Genomic DNA, 19,818 nt, shown 5'->3' with positions numbered 1-19,818 from the left:
AGAAGAAAATAAAAATCATCTTTTATCCAACCACCAATGTTAGCATGCCAGGCTTTTTCCAAAAACCCAATAACATAATGGGAAGTTAGGCATAAGATAATACCCATAATCTTACAACACATTTTTCAGTTTAATGACAGTGTCATGGAACATAGTAACAAAATCTTGTCAGATAAAATAAGCTTCATTTGCTACTGCGTAAAATCCTGCAATTAATCATTTAAGCTTTAAGAATGCATATGCCTATGTAGTTTTTTTTTTTTTTTAAGGAGGGCTAGAAATATAGTGCTTAAAACTACCCGAAGGCCTTTTAGGTCCCTTATTTGTGTGAACTAACTTATTAAGAGTCAAGTACTATATTCTGGGAATACGTGTTATTAGCTATCAATTGCTGCTTAACACGTTGCCTTAAAACTTAGCTGCTTAAAACAATAAACATATATTATCTTGCACAGTTTCTGAGGGTGAGGAATGCAAAAGCAGCTTATCTGCGTGGTTCCCAGTCAGGATCTCTCCTGAGTCCAGCTGTCAGCAGTGGCTGACCAGGGCTGGAGGATTTGCCTTGCGGCTCCCTCGTGCTCGGGAAGTTGGTGTTGGCTGTTGGTGGGCAGCCCCGTGGACCTCACCATCAAGATTCCTGAGCAGCCTCATGACATGGCGACTGGCTTCGGCCAGCAAGTAATCCAAAAGAGAACACATGGGAGTCCCAATGCTTTCTTATGATGTGGTCTCAAAAGCCACCCTCCATCAATTCCCCTATATCCTATGGGTTACACAGGACAGCCCTATTTAACGTGGGAGGGAACCACACGACAGCATGGCTCCCAGGAAGTGAGAAACTTTGGCAGCCAGCTGTCACAACACAAGAGGAAATTCTGAAGAACGACTCTGTGACATACGTAAGAAAATAATTATAATACAACATGATGATGTGGCCTGTGATACCACTGGCATGGATAATAAGCTGCTCGGGGAACCCAAAGCATGATTTGCCTTTTCTCCAGGATTCAGAAGAGAGAACATCTGGGCTGGGTCTTGAACAGAAGGAGCAACCACCAAGTACCACTGTTAGACACTCGGAACACCAACTGAAAGGAATTAAGATTTCTTCTCAATAAATATTACAGAAAAACACTCTGAGACAGCCCTTCTCAACCCGGGTTTTGTGAGAGAATTAGGTCCTAATGCCCTATGCTAAGGCAGCCAGTAATAAATGAACTTCTCTCTATGCATCTAAGGGCACTAGCTATGTCCCACCCTTGGAAGAACTAAGAAAATACCATTCCAGTGCTTTTCTGTAGGGCGTAACTCTTCTGCGAAACCCCAGTTGAGAAAGACTGCAGGGAGAGTTGGAGAGAGAGTTTATAGGCCTATAGGAAACAAGAATCCAAATATTCCCACAGACAGTTCCTAAAATAAAAGGGAGAAAGATGACTGTGTGTTGGAACACACTGCACAGCTGCACCAGAGGAGCTGGAAGGAGATGGAAGAGGTAGTGAGGTAGTGGGTTAGGAGAGGCCTGGCCATGCAGCTCCCATCAGGGTCGAGTGAAATGCAGTTATGGTGAGAATGGAATGAGCCATCACTCTGACATACCATGGTTCCTTCCCAGCAAGAACAGCCCAGGGCGGAAGGAAGACAGCGATTAGGGAAGATCGTGGTCGTGCGCTTTGCATCCTCCTTCTAGGTGAACCGCAAGAGATCAAGAATTCGTCATTCAAACCGCCCCCCCCCCCTTATTTGTTTACGGCAGGAGCTGCAGGCTCACTGTGATCTGGAGGTTTGATGTGTGCATGTGTCCCTAACCAGAAATGTCGGTGTGTGTTCGCAGGAGCTTCCGTGGCTCACAGCGTGGGATGGGGGTGGTTTTGTTGCTCCATCCACACAGGAAGAGGCATGTCCGTGCCAAACTGGTAGAGTCCATACGGGGCTGAAAACCTGTTTGCTCTTTAGGCAAGGCAGGTTGTGCAGTTGCAGCAAGGAAAAAAAAAAAAGAAGAAAAAAAAAATTCCCTATAGCCAAAACCACAAAGCCAACTTCTGTTCAGCAGGATTGCTATTAGTCATCCTCTGAAAGACTAAAGAATAAGAAAATGTACCAAGCCACCCCTTGACGAGCTATGACACAGTGGCATGCCACAGCTTGACAGAAGCATTACAAAAAGATCCAGAATCTCGTGTGCTAATCTAAACCGCCCCACCTCAGGACTGAGTACTTTCCTTATGCCTCCAACAGTGGCCTCATAAAACTCCACTTTCTCTAATGAAACTTTCCGAACAAAAAACTCATAAACCATACACTTAAAATAAACATGGATTTTATTCCTAAGCTTGCCTCTTGCTCTGTGGGTGTGTTTTAATGTACTTGTCCCTATTACTCTTTCCGCTTTACAGTTTAAGTTCATGTCTAACTTATTTTACATTTTCTCAGAATGTAACCACAAGCCTCATGAGGCTGCAAGAGTAAGCCCTATTTACTGTTAACCCTCATTCGCTTGGGAAAGAAATTCATGGAAAGCCATGTTTTTAAAGGGTGGCCTTTCTGAAAGGGTCACAATTCACCTTACAATTTATACATGAATATTCATTATTAATATGTACAGAGAGCCCCAAAAGCAATCTGCTTGCCTGCCTATAACCAGAAACCAATTAAAAAGAAAAAGGAAACTTTACCAGAAGTTCCTGAGATAGTTTTTAAAACCACACCCATCTTTTAAGGGTCATATTTAAAATAATCCTGGTGATCAGCATGGACTAGCACCCAACACACACAGGCGAGCATCATTTTCAACCACCCTGATTTCAAGCTTTATATAACTTCACATTATTTTACTTGGAATTTGGATTCCTTTCCTTTTAAATAAAAGCAGCACCTCATTATAAAATTATTTCACAGACACTGAGACAGTGAAGTCCTAGGAATCTGTTTTCCAGGCCACGGAGCCCTGCGTCAGGATTACCGGGTTCACCCTGCCATCGGGGTCCCCGTCGTAATTCCCCTTCAACACTGCACTTGGGAAGAGGACGGACACCTCGAGGCCAGCGACCTGCTGGACGCCGTCTAGGGGAGAGGAGAACAACGATCACAACGAGAACTGGAAGCAAGTGCTCCTGGAGGGCAGAGACGATGGCACGCAACAGGCACCTGGTCTATAGAATGACCAAAACAACTGATCATGCGCGAGCATCCAGGCAACAAGAGATTTGTGTGCTTTTTCGTATAATGGGGAGAAGAGCACCTGTCAAGATACAATTTACAATCCTTATTCAAATATAACTATACCAAAACCATAAGATACACATCAAGAGGGCAGGCAGTCCCGTAGAGCAGGTACTCGGGTTCTCTGACAAGGTGGAAGGTGGTTCTATCTTTTAGCAGCTGCCGATGCCCAGGTTAGGCAGTAACTAGTTAACTGACAGCTTCTTAGGAAGAAAAGACCGAGGAGTCACCTGCCGCCACGGCAGGCCCTGAGTGTTCCCAGGACATGCGAGGGTCTAATGGGGCCACGAGACCCCTTATCCTTGCTGGACTCAGCACTGGCCTGGGTGGAAAAGCAGCCACATGTAAAATGACTTGTACTTTCCAAAGTTGTGCTCTGGCACCAAGGAGGAGGGAATTGAACAATAGTGCATTTCTTTGTTGAATTTTGAATACCAAACCAGTCGCATCAGAAATCCCTTCATAAATGAGAATCATAGGATGCATTTCTAAGGTCTTCTAGAATTATCAAGGCAGAAAGTCAATTTTATATACAGCCCCTTTTTTTTCACAGATAGAGTGACACTTTCCCAAGTCCCAAGTCAGTGACGGTGCCAGGACCAAATCCCCCAACTCCCCCAATTCTCAGACCAGTTTTCTTTCCTCTGCACCTGCTGACCCCAAGGGCTAACTGCTTCAGCTTATGTGAATAATAGTTTATTACATACATTTTAAATGTGACTCACAGACACATCATACAGCACATGAGAACCTATCAATCATAAAAGTCAATAATCCCAAATATTGACCTTAATTCCAATGGCTGTTGCTGGACTTGGTTGACACCAATGTCACCTCCTACAAAACAAATTAGCATTTAAGGGACAAAGCCACACAGGTTGTACTACAGCCTGGAAAAGACCCTGGAGGCTCCTGCAAAAAGCAACACCCTGTCCAAACATGGTAATTTCTAAGGCAACTTATTCTATCCTAATTCCTGTAAACGTAGCTAAACGGCAAAACAACAGCTTAGGAACCGCAAACCGTGTCCTTTAAATGGTATAAACGAAACACAAAAAGATTCCTATGGTTTGTAAAAGCAAAGACGGACTCACAGAGAGCCAGTTGTGTTTGTGGTAGTTGAAGGGGACCTGTCTGAACTCAGCGAGATAAACCCTTCCAAAATCTATTTTGGGCTACTTAACGGGCTCACTCCATTTCTTTGAAGAAAAATAAAAATGTCTTTAAATGTATCCCTCAGTCTGTAAAAGGAATAAAAACTCAACTCCAAAGAGATCATCGGGCTCCAGTGCCCAATCAGGGTTGACAGGCTGTGGCAGTCTTCTCTGCTGCCTACCATAAAACCCACCAGGAAAACGTCAAGTTTCTAATCGTTCCTTGCTCTTGATGAAAATATAAACTAAAAAATAGTGGAGACAAATGTTACTGTTATTAAGTTCAAGCTCCCACTCTAAAATCATCAAGTACAGTTAAGAGTTGTCTAGAGCACTTATTTGCACTCAACAGCAAGTCTCAAAAGAAGTAAAAGTATCCAAGTAGAAAATAAAATCTCAATTTAATGAAAAGATTCTCTTTTAATCTGATCAACAATTTTGCCAATAAGACAGTGCATTTGAAAACACTTATTAAATGTACTCTCCCAAAGACATCCATCTCCCTATTTCTGTAGGGAGATGGTTCTATTGTGTAACAGCACATCAATCTGGCCACTACAGTGAAAATCAGACATTAAAAACAAACAAATTAGTCATGAGCATCTCTGATAGATAAGTACAAGAGAGCTGGAAATCTTCCCAAGGAAAAGACACCAAAATATAATGGGGAAAAGTACTTTGGCAAAAATTCACTTTATTACAACCACTCTCAGAACTGCACAATCCATTATGACGTGATGTGCCTCTCTGATATGCTCGGCTCCGACACCGCAGGGATCCACATCCCCCACTGCTTTTAGCAGAGTGGAAATATCTGTCGTGTAACTCAACATCTACATCCTCACCTTGCATGGAGCTCTTGTCGTCAGAGCCCAGGACTTGGCAAACTTATTTTCTTCCTAAAACCTAACTAGAAAATGACTGTTTCTAGGCTCTCTTCACGGCTTTTCCCCCCAATATTCACAATTCTGGGATTTACCAATAAAGTAATGATAGATTGTGACCTCAAGAACAGGCAGCAAACACACAGAACTCCGATCTTATCTCCCACCATGGAGGGGGCTCTCTTGGAGGATAAAGTAGGGAGAAGGGAAGAGCTGGGAGCCAATGAAACTGAAGCACGTACGGATCCACTTCAATGAAGATCCTTTATTTTTACCACCTGTTAACTGTTTAAATATTATGCTGAAATTTATTATTGTCCAGAATTGAAACAAGTATGGTTTGGGAACATTTTCTTGAGCTCTTATCTCATCTACCATTCAAAAAACCACTAAGTCTCAGTTCTCATGACTTTGCAGAGAGACAAAGACAGAGAGAGAGAGAGAGAACATCATCTTACAAATCCCTACCCATTTCCAAAATATAATTGTTCTAAAAACCGTTAAGTCTCAGTTCTCATGACTTTGCAGAGAGAGAGAGAGAGAGAGAGAGAGAGAGAGAGAAAGAGAGAGAGAGAGAGAGAAAGAGAACATCCCGTTTCCAAAACATAATTGTTCTAAAAACTGCACTCCAAAAGGAACACGTTTGTGAAAAGTGGAAGACAGCTCACCAAATCGTAAAATCCCTGAGCCTACCCAGGCCCAGAGCATCATCAGAATAAGCTTTCTCATCCACAAAGGGCACGCCCAGAACAGAGTCCACCAGTCTGTTTAATGATTCTCCATTAGAGAAAAACGTATGTGGCTGGTGAGGCACGTGGAATGTGCCCTCAATTACATTAGAGAGTCTGATGGTTGTGGCCATCACGCAGTGCTTACTCAATGATCCATCTCCAGAGTCTATCACTGATGGAAAAACATGGAGAGTACCGGGGGGCACTGGCAGAAGAGAGGGTCATATTACTCACCTTGTGCAAAGGCAGCACCAGGAATGCTCCGCCCCCACTGGCTTCTATGATTATGGCAACAAATCTGGGATTGACAGCGCAGAAGGAACTGTCCCAGGTCACGCGAGAAACCCGAATGTCATCGTAACACTGGTCGTTTTTCACAGCTTGCCCAAATACATGCCGAAATTTGCTCTGTCGTACCACTCGCCTCATGGTGTCTGCAGAAGAAGAGCAAGAATTGTGTTAGAACTCTACCAGACGGAGGGCTTTACTTTCACGAGTGAATAGCTACAAAAGTAGGGAAAACAATAGTGTGGAATTCTGTCTGCTCTCCTAAAAAGTAGCCAAATTGCAAATCCAAATTTCCTTTAGCAGCACATACCCAGAGAAAAACAGCAAAACACGTCAGGGAAAGAATTACAGAGAAACGAAAAATTCCTAATTCGGAATCCAGGAACAGCTCATTAGTTTTAATTTCAGGAGAGATCAAGGGAAAGAATGAAGGGAAAATTAGCCTTTTAGGGCCGGGTGGGAACCGAAAGATAATTTACTCCAACCACCTCTTCTTATAGATAAGGAAACTCCAAAGTTACTTTATCTGGTAGATCTGAAGCCAAAGAAAGCCCAAAAACCTCAGCTTGCCAAGGTTAATTTTTCAGTTTTTAAACATTTTTTCCCAGACATCAGCCCCAAGCTGTGTAAGTCCTGTGCTTGCTCACGAGAATTTCCACGAGATCAACTATGCGTGCTGGGGAATTCAAGAGAGACACAAGCAACCACCCCGTCTTCAAGACCTTTAAAGTTTCCTTCCAATGCAGACATAATAATTGAAGCCATGCAGAGCCAAACCGCCTGGTACTGAAAGCTTACAAGCTCACAAACAGAAAAAATTATTCTGGGCCAAGGCAGCAGACAGGTCAAGAGTCAGGTCTTGGAAAACAGTAGCAAGTATTTAAACAGAAAGCAATGTGATGAAAGTGAAGTCTGGGATGATAGGAACTCTGACAGTGGCAGTGGCATGTCGGAAGGAAGGGTTAGCCAGGAAGAAGACAAAAGCAAGGTGCTGGACTAAGAAACTGTGACGGTAAAGCAGGCCCGAGAAAGGCTGGGTGTGATTACAGCAGTAGCAGCTGGAGAGAGGAAAACCCAGGATCCGTTTTCATGTTAGAGGTGAATATTCACCACAGCCCCTTCCCTGGGAAAGGAGGGGATCTGGGAGAGGGGAGCTGACCCAAAACTGGTGCTCCTGGACCTCCTCCCGGGTCACATCAGGCTCCAAATCCTACCGGGTTATCCAGAAAGCATGGGCACTGAAAGCTTTGTGCTTTGGAATCCCAGTCCCACCAGAAGGTTTCCTCGGCCCCACCCAATGTGATTTTTCTATCTGCTAAATGCAGGGCACTCCTTTCCTACTAGCTAGGATGGAAAGAGCCTGGAGAAAACCTAGGTGGAGATGGAACCGGAACACAGTCAAAGCTTCACAACTCAGCTGAACACTAGTCCTCCTGATGCCCCATGCACAGAGCAGGGCTAGCATGTGTCCGCCGAGTGCCAGGTGGGACACGTGGAGGGCTGCTGCTAGCTCCTTCCCTCCAATTCCCTTTCTCACAGGCCAGGGCCCACCACTAAACACAGAGCCACCTTCTCCCCTTCCAAGGCGCGTGCAGGAGTGGCCTCGCTCCAGTCCTAGGGCATGTATATTGCTGGGCTGAGGCAAGAGGCCCTCAGCAGGCAGCTGGGCACGGTCTTCCTCGGCCCAGTGGCTGCAGACCTTCCCAGCTGCCCACCAGGACTACACATTCTCAGCAACTGGTAGAGGAGATGGCCCAGTGTCCTTCATTTGTGAACCAGCATGAATGCTTCTCAAGCACGTGAGGGATGAGACCGCTTCTGAGAAGTGAGGAAAACACAAGGAAGGCACATCCATACAGCTGCCCCCCTACACACAGCTGGTCTCACGATCCATTTCCCTGCACAACCATCTGCACAAGTTACAACAGGCGGGGACCCCGTTGGCATCTTCCAACAAGCAAGTCAGGGGTAAGTTAACACAGAAGAAAAAAAGAATTATGTCATTTGCCAAAAGTTAGTATCCTTCATTTATAGAAACGGTTCTGACACGTTCATATGATGAAAACCGCAATAGAAAATATGCAAAAGACATGAGATGTAATTTACAAAAGAAATACAAATTTACCCCCACTTGGCCCTGAAATCCCAATAAAGTGACAGTAAAGAAATAAAAGAAGGTAAAAACTCAGAAGAAGAGAAATGGAGCTGACAAGAGAGCAAATGTAATAACGCATTTTAGAAGGTGAAAAGCTGTCTGACCGAAGTGTGAGCATTCTCCGCTCGGCTGGGGGTCTCGGGAGAAGCTCACAAGAAGGAAGCCAATATTCACTGAAAACCCCCAAAAGGCTCTGAAGAGAAATAGGAGGCGTCCTGCATCTCTAAAGACAGGGATGTGGGTGGGAGGCTGAAAAGAGAACGGACTGAAAGGCTGAAGAGAGAACAGCTGCACACCCAGGTCCCCTTTCTCCAGGGCTGCACAGTCAGGGCTCTGCCCGCCCCCAGCCCAGGGGAACAGAGGAGATGCCAGACTGCAGGCCTCAGACTGACGGACACCCAACACAGCTGAACACGGGGTGAGCGGATGCCCCACTGACCGGATTCCACACAGTTGGGGCCTCCAGCCCCTTGTCTCTCGTGGCTCCCAGGACACAGGCTGCCCCCTGCCCCACACTGCACGAGATTAGACCTCCTCACCGCCCTCTGTGAGGTCCACAACCCCAGGAGCCTTGCTCATCCACACAGGCATTGGGTCAGTTTTTATGCCTCACTGTTAAACAGGAAGGGATGTTTGAGAAAGGGCTCTACCTCCTAAAATAGGGATGATTTTCTTCTGTATTCAAATGGGTTAGATACCATCTAACTTCATCAACAAGGCTAAGATTTAACATAAATATGCAAAGTGCTTGAATGTCTTCAATGAAAGACACTCTACAAACTTGCTGGCTAACTTACATACTAAAATACAATAAAAAGTCATTTCTAAAGCACACAAAGTGACAACTTATTTTCAGACTAACTGCAGCAAGTCAGAATGATATCTAGATCCTTTTGCTACTACAACCATGGGTAGAACAGTAGCCAAAGAGCAGAGAGAAGGAGAGAAGCAGGTGTTTCCATAGCTCTGTGCTGACTGAGCCAGGCATGTCGAAGTGGAGCTCAAAGGGCGGTGTGAGCTCATTCAGAACCAAGGTCAAACCTGATGTGGACTCAGCTGTCCACACCTGGCAGGGCTGCTTTTGCAGCACAGAACTCTCTCAAGCCCTGCAGGTACCCGTGGAGAACAGCAATGCAGAGGACAGACTCCAGTGTCAGATGGCCCAGTGAGTGTGCATCAGAGCTGTACCACTTACTCACTGGCCGTGGCTAAGTAGGGCAAGTCACTGAATCTCCCTAAGTGTCAGTTTCTCTATCTGAAAATGAGTACTATGCATATAAAGAGGAAGTGATCATTAAATGAGTACTTGCTGACAGGATGACGCCTGGAGATTACTATGTAAAGCACCTCATGTGGTTAGAGACACATAATTTGTCACTCAATAAATGTCAGCTAATGTTACCCTAGTAGTAACTGACACAAGGAAATCTGGATTCTAATCCCAGCTCTGCATTTATTAGCCAATTACTTAACCTCTCTGAGCCTCGGTTTCCTCTATAAAAGGAATGGAATGACACCGGTAAGAACTCTTTCAAAACACAGAAGAGGGAACACTTCCCAATTCATTTTATGAGGCTAGTATTTGCCATAATTTGCCAAAACCAGACAAACGCACTACAAATCCTCAACAGAATACTAGCCAACATCCAGCAACATATCAAAAGAATTATACACCATGGCCAAGTGTGATTTATCCCAAAAGGTAAGGTTGGTTGGTTCAACTTTTGCAAGTCAATTAATGTAACACATGACACCAAAGGAATTAAAAACAATCACAATGTTCTCACAAACACTGGGAACTGATGGTTTGAAGTGCTGAGCCCTCTGTCTTGGGGCTGGCCCCTATGAAGCCTGTTGCTCCAAGGAGAGGCTAAACCTGCTTATCATTGTGCCTAAGAGTCTCCCCTGAGTGCCTCTTTGTTGCTCAGATGTGGCCCTCTCTCTCTCTAGCTAAGCCACCTTGGCAGGTGATCTCACTGCCCTCCCCACTACATGGGACATGACTCCCAGGGATGTAAATCTCCCTGGCAACGCAGGATATGACTCCCAGGGATGAATCTGGACCCGGCATCATGGGATTGAGAACACCTTCTTGACCAAAAGGGGGATGCAAAATGAAACGAAATAAAGCTTCAGTGGCTGAGAGATACCAAATGGAGTCAAGAGGTCACTCTAGTGGACAGTCGTACACACTACATAGACATCCCTTTTTAGGTTTTAATATATTGGAATAGCTAGAAGTAAATACCTGAAACTACCAAACTCCAACGCAGTAGCCTTGACTCTTGAAGACAATTGTATAACAATGTAGCTTACAAGGGGTGATAGTGGGATTGTGAAAACCCTGTGGATCACATTCCCTTTATCCAGTGTATGGATGGATGAGTAGAAAAATGGGGACAAAACCTAAATGAAAAATAGGGTGGGATGGAGGGGGGGGATGATTTGGGTGTTCTTTTTTATTTTTTATTTTTTTCTTACTCTGATTCTTTCTGGTGTAAGGAAAATGTTCAAAAATAGATTAGGGCGATAAATGCACAACTATATGACAGTACTGTGAACAGCTGATTGTACACCATGGATGAGTGTATGGTATGTGAATATATCTCAATAAAACTGAGTTAAAAAAATCATAAGATCTTCTTAATAGACACAGAAAAAGCATTTAACAAAATCCACACCCTTCTATGATAAAAACACTCAACAAACTAGGAATGAAGGGAACTTCCTCAATCAGATATAGGGAATCTACAAAAAATCCATGGCTAATATCTTATTTAATGGTGATAAACTGGATGTTCTCCCCAAGATCCAGAAGAAGACAAGGATGTCTACTCGCGCCACTTCTATTCAATAATGTACTGTAGGTTCTAGCCAGGGCAAGTAGGCAAAATAAAGAAATAAAAGGTATCCAGATTGGAAAGGAAGAAGTAAAACTATTTCTATGCACAGATGACATGATCTTTTATGTAGGAAATTCTAAGGAATCCATTGAAAAAACCTATTGGAACCAATAAATGAGGTCAGCAAGATTGGAAGATACAAGATAAAGATACAAAAATCAATTATATTTTTATATACTTGCAAGGAACAATTCAAGAAATGAAATTTAAAAAACACAATTCAATTCACAGTAGCAAGAAAAAAGAATAATATAGGCATAAATTTAACAAAAGAAGTATAAAACATACTCTGAAAACTACAAAACATTTTTGAAAGAAATTAAAGATCTAAATAAATGGAAAAACATTCCATGTTCATGGATCAAAAGATTTAACATTGTTAAGATGGTAATACAACACTTGCCAAAGTGACCCACAGATTCAACACAACCCCTATCAGGATCCCAGCTGACTTAATCACGTAGAATTGCAAGGGACCCAGAATAGGGAAAACAAACCTGAAAAAGAAGAACAAAGTAGGAAGACTCACACGTCCCGATTTGAACCCTTACCACAAAACAACAGTAATCAGGACAGTGTGGTGTATCTATGGTCAACTGATTTTCAGCAAGAGTCCCAATTCCATTCGATGGAGAAAGAACAGTCTTTTCAACAAGTGGTGCCGGGACAACTGGATAGCCACGTGCAAAAGAATGAAATTAGATTCTGAACTCACACCATATACAAAAATTAACTCAAAATGGATCAAAGACCTAAATATAAGAATTAAAACTTTAAAATTCTTAAAAGAAAATCCAGGGGTAAGTCTTCATGACCTTGGATCCTACAATGGATTCTTCGATATGACACCAAAATCATAAGCAACAAAAGAAAAACAGATAAATTTGTCTTCATCAAAATTAAAAACTTCTGTGTTTCAAAGGACACCATCAAGAAAATAAAAAGACAACCCACAGAATGGAAGAAAATATTTGCAAATCACATCAGATTAAGGAGCTTGTATCTAGAACACATAAAGAACTCCTAAAACTCAGTAATAAAAAGACAAACAACCCAATTAAAAAATGGGCAAAGGATCTGAACAGGCATTTCTCCAAGGAAGGTCTATAAATTGTCAATAAGCAATGAAAAGAAGCTCAGCATCATCAGTCATCAGAGAAATGCCAATCAAAGCCGCAATGTCATACCACTTCACACCCCTAGGATGGCTAGAATCACAAAGTCAGGTAATAGTGAAATATATATCTGAACGTGATTAAAGGGGGAAATGTTAGAATGTATAGATGGTAACAGAAAAAAAAAAAGTCCATGGATCTACACTACACAGTGAACCGTAGGTTAAACCAGGACTTTAATTTATAGCACAACCATAAGGTGCTGGTGGTGGGGTGATACTTTATGCATGATTGTTCCATAAACCCACAACTTGTCTAATAAAAAAATAAAACACACACAAAAGAGGTTGACAGTGAGAGGTCATTAATAATATCTTGTCTTACTAGTTCTGTATTATTTTCATTATTATTGTGGTGCTTCGTAAAATAATTCCACATCAAAAGGTCAGGTTATAACGACAGTACTGATGACGATGTGGAGAGATCAGCACCCTCACGTACTGCAGTAAGAGTGGAAAACAGTCCAGCGGTTCCTCAAACAATTCAACACAGTTACCGTTATGACCCAGCAATTCCACTACAGGTATATGTGCAAGAGAAATGAAAACTTACGTTCACCCAGAAACTTTGCACCAAGTTTATAGCAGCATTATTCCTAATGGCCAAAAGGTAGAAACAATCCAAATGTCCATCAACCGAGGAATGGATAAATAAATGCAGTATATCCATATAATGAGATACTATTCAGCCATAAAAAGGAATGCGGTACTGATATGCACTACAATATGAATGAACCTTGAAAGCATTATATTATATGAAAGAAGCCAGTCACAAAGGAACACTGCTATATGATTATACTCATATGAAAGTCCAGAATAGGGTAATCTATAGAGACGGAAAGTAGATTAGTGGTTGTTTGGAAGGCGGGGAGGGGAAGTGGAAAGACATATGACAGCTAAAAGATAAAGAGTCTCTTCTTGAGGTGAGGAAAATGTTCTAAAATTGACTGTGGTGATGGTTGCACATATTTTCGAATATACTAGAAATCATTGAATTGTACACTTTAAATGGGCAAATTGTATGGTATATGAATATTTAAAAAGCTATTTAAATTATTTTTAAAAGTTGTATGTGTTCCTACTCTGTGTAATATTTACTCTACTTTAATTTCCCCTCAAAAGAAAAAATGAGAAATATCCAGAACTGAAAACCCCATTTCTTAAAAGAGCTGCCTGCACTATCACATCATATTAGTGTTTCACCAAATTCAAAAATGTTCAGCTCGAAATTTCCAAATTAAGATGTCCTAACATCAAACCAGTATTTCTCTTGTTAAAACATCTTGTCCCAAGCCAACCAAATCACAAATTAGACAACTAAGGTATCCTCAAAAACTAAGGCATTTTGTAAAGGAATCTAATGCTCAATTATATTAAAAAGAATAAATGAAAAATCCTGAACTAATATAATAAATTTTCAAGAGTGGGGCCTTAAATACTTGCTAATGTAAAAGACACAAAGTAATACTAGGCACAATTGTAAATGTCTTGTTGGAAAACAGTTCAAACTTGGAGGAGCTGCCTGCTTATTATGTCTTTCAAGTACAAATTCTTAAAACTGCAATTGTAGGATCATGTCAGTGATAAAGAGGGGGATGATGTAGCAATAAGTCATTTATCACACAAATCAAAGAAATGTTCTCCAATTTTAATATAAATTGACTTTAGATACAAAAAAAGAAAAAAAAGAATGTGCTTTTAATTTCCACCAAATGTGGGAAATACAAACCTTATCTAAGACCCTATAAAATGCAATTCATCATTCTACCTGTATTTCCAGTAAGACCAGCACTTGCTAGAATGCTTTTCATTACATAAGCATACACCTTTGAAAGGCAACACGAAAATAGCTGCTCTCTCCTGGGTTTGCTGGAAACCTCTACCCTGGAAACACAGAGTGCTGTCCACCCCACCCCAGTGTCCTCCTAGGCTGCAGGGGTCCCCCAACAATTAGATCCAACCCAGCACATGGATGATCCATTACACACCAACCACACTCCTGTAATTGGCCCCGGACTTCCGAAAAACATTCCAAATTTTAGCTTCTCTCTTTTACCCATTGCTGTATCTTTTGAGGCAACTTCTGTTCTCTATTTTTAGAACTAGAATTGTAAAATCACTCTCATTTTAATAATTAACAAAAGCAGTGGCACAAGTCAAATTCCGTTTGAATTTCAGAACAGGGTCCCCTACACTACTTAATTCTGCACATGAATCTTGACTTTACAAATGTATTGAGACTCATTTCCATAGCCCAGGTACAGGTATTTGGCTTTGGTTCTCCTCACTTGGCTTTTATTCAAAAAGGCATTTAAAAAATAAAAAAAAAGTTCAAGTTAGAATACAAAGTGAAAAGTCATTAACATGGCTAAAGCAATCATAACAAAAAATGACTGGGCTTTTTTTTTTCTTGTGCTTGTTTTAATTCCAGGGAAACTGAATTAAAGGGGATTAAGGATTATATCTTGATTGTCCAACTATCCTAATAAACTTCTAATCACCAGATAATATACTCCTGCTTTTAGCTTCAAATAAATAAAACTCCAAAAGCTGACTAGTGATACCCATAATATGTAACAGCTTAACTAAGGACATCAAAATAGATTAGATTTTTCTTTACATGTTGGGTGAACAGCTTAACCAAGAGCAACCAACAAAATTAGGTCTGCCTCTATGGTTTAAGGACTGGTTTTGTAAGTCAGGAAAGTTTGCTAAACTCCATCTTAGAATGAAACGTCAATCTCACAGTCAGCTGACAGTCCTCGACCTTTCTAAGGTGAGTTTAAAGGCATGCTTTTTATCGTACTTTGAAAATAAGACATATATAAAAAATATACAAGGAAAGTATTAGATGTAAGGAAAAATTGGAGACAAGACGGGATGTTCTCATTGTAATGGCACCAGGTAAAATACTCTTAGAACACAAGAGTAAATGTTACTATGTTTTCTCTATTCCTTCTGTCTACTGTCAATCCCATAAAACAAAAACGACACCACAATTTTGCCATTTTCCTGTTTACTGAGAAGTTCTCTGTTTAAAGAGTCCAGCAGATGTACTTCTACGGTTCAGAGAACTTCCAATAGGTTCATAAGAAAGGAAACACATCCTGCTAGGAACACGTGCAGGAAAACCCCTACTAGTAGCAAAATCCTGCTTGGCACATTTGCGGAGGCCATTCCGGAACATCAGCGACTGAAGCGCTTGGCGGGCTGGGCACATTCCCTGAGCCAGCAGCCACGGCAGGAGGGCTCCAACGTGTCCCAACAGGGAAAGCACGTTCCTTCTAAGCTGCTGCTTCTGTGGCAAGGACATTTTAATGTGGAAGAGATCGGGTGCCTTATTTAACGGGAAAAGGAAGTAAGATAGCAGATGATAAGACAGATGTTCTAAAATCGGCTGTTTAAATGGCAATGCCAACAGTTAAAAATTCCTTTTAAGAAGCTGGAACTGCAACTTGGAAGCCTACAGAAAATACACATTCACAACAGAGCAGCTTCCCAAAGCAAATGGAAGGTCATCTGGTTAAACAGAAAAATTAAGTAGTCATCCTTTCTGGGTGTGAGATGGCTGAACTTTTTCAATTTTTTTTAAACAAAAAACCACCAGTGACACCAGTGAGTTCACCTAACAGATCACCCAGTTTTACTGCACCCATCTCCTTAATGAACAGACTAATACAGGTGTCATTCCAACAACAGCAACAACAACAAAAAGCCTAATTTACCTACTTCCATATAAGCCGCTTTTAAAACGAAGGAAAAAAAGACATGCAACATTTGAAATACACCACAGCAGAAAGTCAGATACAGAACAGACCTAGCTGTGGCTGAAAGAGATTTGTACTCCAGTGATTACGTGAACTTGTTTTAAAAATTCTTTTTTCCTAGAAAAATCGCTGACCACTTGAGGCAACTGACTGCAAATACAGAAGAGCCTGATGTTGGTTAAATTTATCATGATATCAAGAATGGTAAGAATAAGGAAAAAAAAACCCCACCCTCATTATAGGCTTACAATGAGTTTCATCCCATTTTTTCATCCTAACAGGTAAAATACCAAGAATGAGGCCTACTAATCATAAATGCATTTGGTTTTGACACAATCATCCAATACCATTTAGTTTTACTTTTTTTTCTAGGAACAAAAAGACAAGGAAACGAAAGAAATATGTGCCAGTAACACCCAGGCCCAGTCCCCACAGAAGCCTGGGAGAGCAAAGGGTTCCAGGGCTTAGCCCTTCCAGGCCTCTCATCTTCCTCCCAGGGAACTATTAGGTGGCTTGCCCAATGATAAGGAACTTCTGAGAGAGACAAAAAGACCTCGAATCACAATGGTTCAACTTTCCACCACCTGGACTTCCATGCTTTTTCCATGACAGATCTCTTGCACATCCATTCCGGCTTTCCCATGGCAGCTGACAAAGCCATTCAGAACTCTTTCACAAAGTTGCTGCCTCAAAAGCCCACAGTTCCACTTGGCCTGGTTGTGCAAATTTTGAATATTTAAGTGCATTCTGTCCACAATTTATAAAAGTGAGTAAAAAAAAAAAAGGAAAAATCACGATGCAGAAGCAAGCCGTAAGCATTCAAATATACTGAGACAAACAACCGACAACATTAGTTATGCCAAAGGAATTAAATATTTATTTCTGATAAAACACTCTTAGGCATAAGCCAAAGGACTGTGTGTTCAATTACCCAAGAATAGAACAACATGAAAGAACATGTGTGGAACACTAGCGATATGTGTATCAAAGACAATTTCTAAAAGCTTTTTAAAGCTTTCTAAGAGGAGAACTCTTCCTTTTCATTTTACACAATTTTGTACTAAATTTTAGAGACCTGTTACAAAGAGAAATCGGGGACTACCTCAATTAAAACATAAGCACTCACTGACGATTAAAAAATTAGATTGCCAAGCTATGAAAATGAGTATTAAAAATCAAGTTTGACAAGAAATGAGTATAAAACAGCAACATATAAAGATCCTAAAGGTCAAGGACAAAAATCTTAAAATTGCTAACTCTTTCACACCTGTATGAAAAAGAGACCCTTTATAAAGTAAAAGGTGCCGTAATGGGGCATGTAACCCTTTTAGAATATAATCAATAAGCATGGCATTACAGAACATTTTCAGTCACTTAAGCATGAGAGTATAAAGTCTCAGGAGTCATCTCTAGTTCTTTAAGGACAAAAATCTATTTTTTTTTTTACACTAACAAAATATGAACAGACTTTTCCAGAGATAATATGAAGAGATGACATGCTCATGACCCCTCACCTCATCACTTTCTGTCTATCACCACCATCCTTATAAGCACAACCACCTCTCCCCATCCCAGGAGCTTTGCAAAGGACTGAGGAAGAAACCTCCATCAGACACAGAAGCAGCCTACCAGCCCCAGAGAACCCTGTGGAATTATGAAAGGTCATCCAAGGCCGCAGCCGTCTCCCTAAAGTGCAGCACAGGAAGCAAGGCTCAAAAGTCCAGTTCTGCCTCTTCAAAGAACAGACGCTGCTCAAAGAGCCAAACTGATCCGAAGAGTTCTCATACTAAGTACACAACCTGTACAAATGGGAGTGACCCAGCAATCTCACTTCAAAATTAATTCATGAATATGTTTCAAAATATTCTTTCTATACTAATGACCTACTTTTCTTATCAACATCTGGTAAAAAGCACACTCTGTATGACTGTTCCAACTTGCTAAGCCTGTATTCCACTACTTAGTCAGATGCAGTTTCTCTCAGAATAAAACTTTAATTATTCTTTGGCAATATTTTTACACCAGGAAATGAAGTTATTAGAACCCCAGATTTTTTTTTTTAAGGCAGTCTTATTAAGAACCTCAGAAGGCCAGTCATACGCAAAACCAGCAGCGTTAAAGAATAAACACCTTCAACCGAAGCATTTCAATCTTCCCTTTTTAATACCATACACCCTGGGCAAGCAGAAATGAAATGAGTATGTGCTCCTGACAACATTTCAAGGGAAAGGTAAGATGGAGTAGGAAAAAACTGGCTGGGGGTCAGGAGACCTGAGTTTATTCTGACATGGCCACCTCCCCATCTAAGTCAGGTTGGTCCTCTGGTTGGTGTGGCTTTGTCCTCTATTAAACAGGAGAACTAAAATAAATGCCTTTTCGATCCCTTCATAATCTCAGGAATACAAGTCTATAGGGAATGCTTCTTTCACTGGGAGCCAGCCCTCATCCCCCACCACTACCACCACCACCACCAAATAAAACGCGTAATTCACTGAGAACTGAATTAGTCACTAGCATCCACAGGGCTGTACATGTAACACAAACTCACACTCAACTGTGAGTGCTGAAAAGATCCTAAATTCCATTCACTCATTCATTTATTCATTCAGTGACTAGCTACTGAGCTTTCCCATGTGCCTGGCACCACGGATACAATGGTGGGCAAGCTCTCGTGGAGCTTAGTCTCCTTGAAGAGACCCACAGTAATTAACGTGTGACAAGTGCTGGGCTCGGGGTGGTTCACAGGGCTGGGGGAGTCAGGAATCAGGGGAACAGAACCAGTCAGAGGGCTCAAGAGCAGTGAAATTCAGTGAATTTAGGCTGAAATTCAAAGAATGAGTAGAAGTTAACTGGACAAAGGGAAGAAAGAGAGTTCCAGGGGGGAGGAGGAAGACTCGCCAAGGGTGTGTGGAAAGAGCAAACACCAGTAGGAACCTCCCCTAGCGCCTAGCAAAAGAAGCCTGGAGAGGCTAGAGCCCAGGCAGCAAGGCTGGGGGATGGGGTATTTCGGCAAAGGCCCCCTCACTCGGCCCTGCAGGCCATAGTAGGGAGTTTTTTCTTTATCTGCAAAGCTGGGGAAGCCATCAGAAAATTTTAAGTGTGAGTGACATAATCAGATTTGCATTTTAGAAAGATCACTCTGAATGCAGCTGAAGAATGAATCTGGAGGAGGGAACATCCGAGAGGATACAGGAAAACAAGAATTCCTTGCAGTTGTCCAGGACCGAGGTAACAGTTCCAGTGCAGAGAGAAATGGATGGATCCACAAGACTAACAATCAACTGGATTGTGATTTTTTTAATAGGGTGTAAAGAAGGAGTCCAAATAAATTCTTTTGCATGTGGCTAAAGAAGAAAAATTTTTTTAAGTAAAAGTCAACTAGATTTTGCTCTCTAACTACCTGTGAAATCGTACTTTGAAAATTATCACTGTTATGCATATAGGGTAAAGTTCACAATTTAAAAAAATTTTTAATGAAAAAAAAGTCAACTAGACTGAAGACTGGGCTGTTCAGGAGACACCAACAGCGACGCCTAATTTTGG

At 41.6% G+C, this 19,818-nt stretch overlaps 1 protein-coding gene across 1 annotated transcript in view; it reads right to left on the bottom strand.

Annotated features, from left to right (window-relative positions):
- Positions 1-19,818, bottom strand: part of CORO1C (coronin 1C) — a 75,087-nt gene that overhangs the window by 43,166 nt on the left and 12,103 nt on the right. The window contains exon 2 of the mRNA XM_037816655.1: positions 6,223-6,422. Within this exon, the coding sequence (XP_037672583.1) occupies positions 6,223-6,417 (195 nt within the window). The 5' untranslated portion in view covers positions 6,418-6,422. The remainder of the gene's footprint in view (positions 1-6,222; positions 6,423-19,818) is intronic.

Source organism: Choloepus didactylus, chromosome 23 (assembly GCF_015220235.1).
Source record: "Choloepus didactylus isolate mChoDid1 chromosome 23, mChoDid1.pri, whole genome shotgun sequence".
Classification (NCBI taxonomy): domain Eukaryota; kingdom Metazoa; phylum Chordata; class Mammalia; order Pilosa; family Megalonychidae; genus Choloepus; species Choloepus didactylus.
Note: the sequence above shows the minus strand (reverse complement) of the source record. Positions and strands in the feature narration are given on the sequence as shown.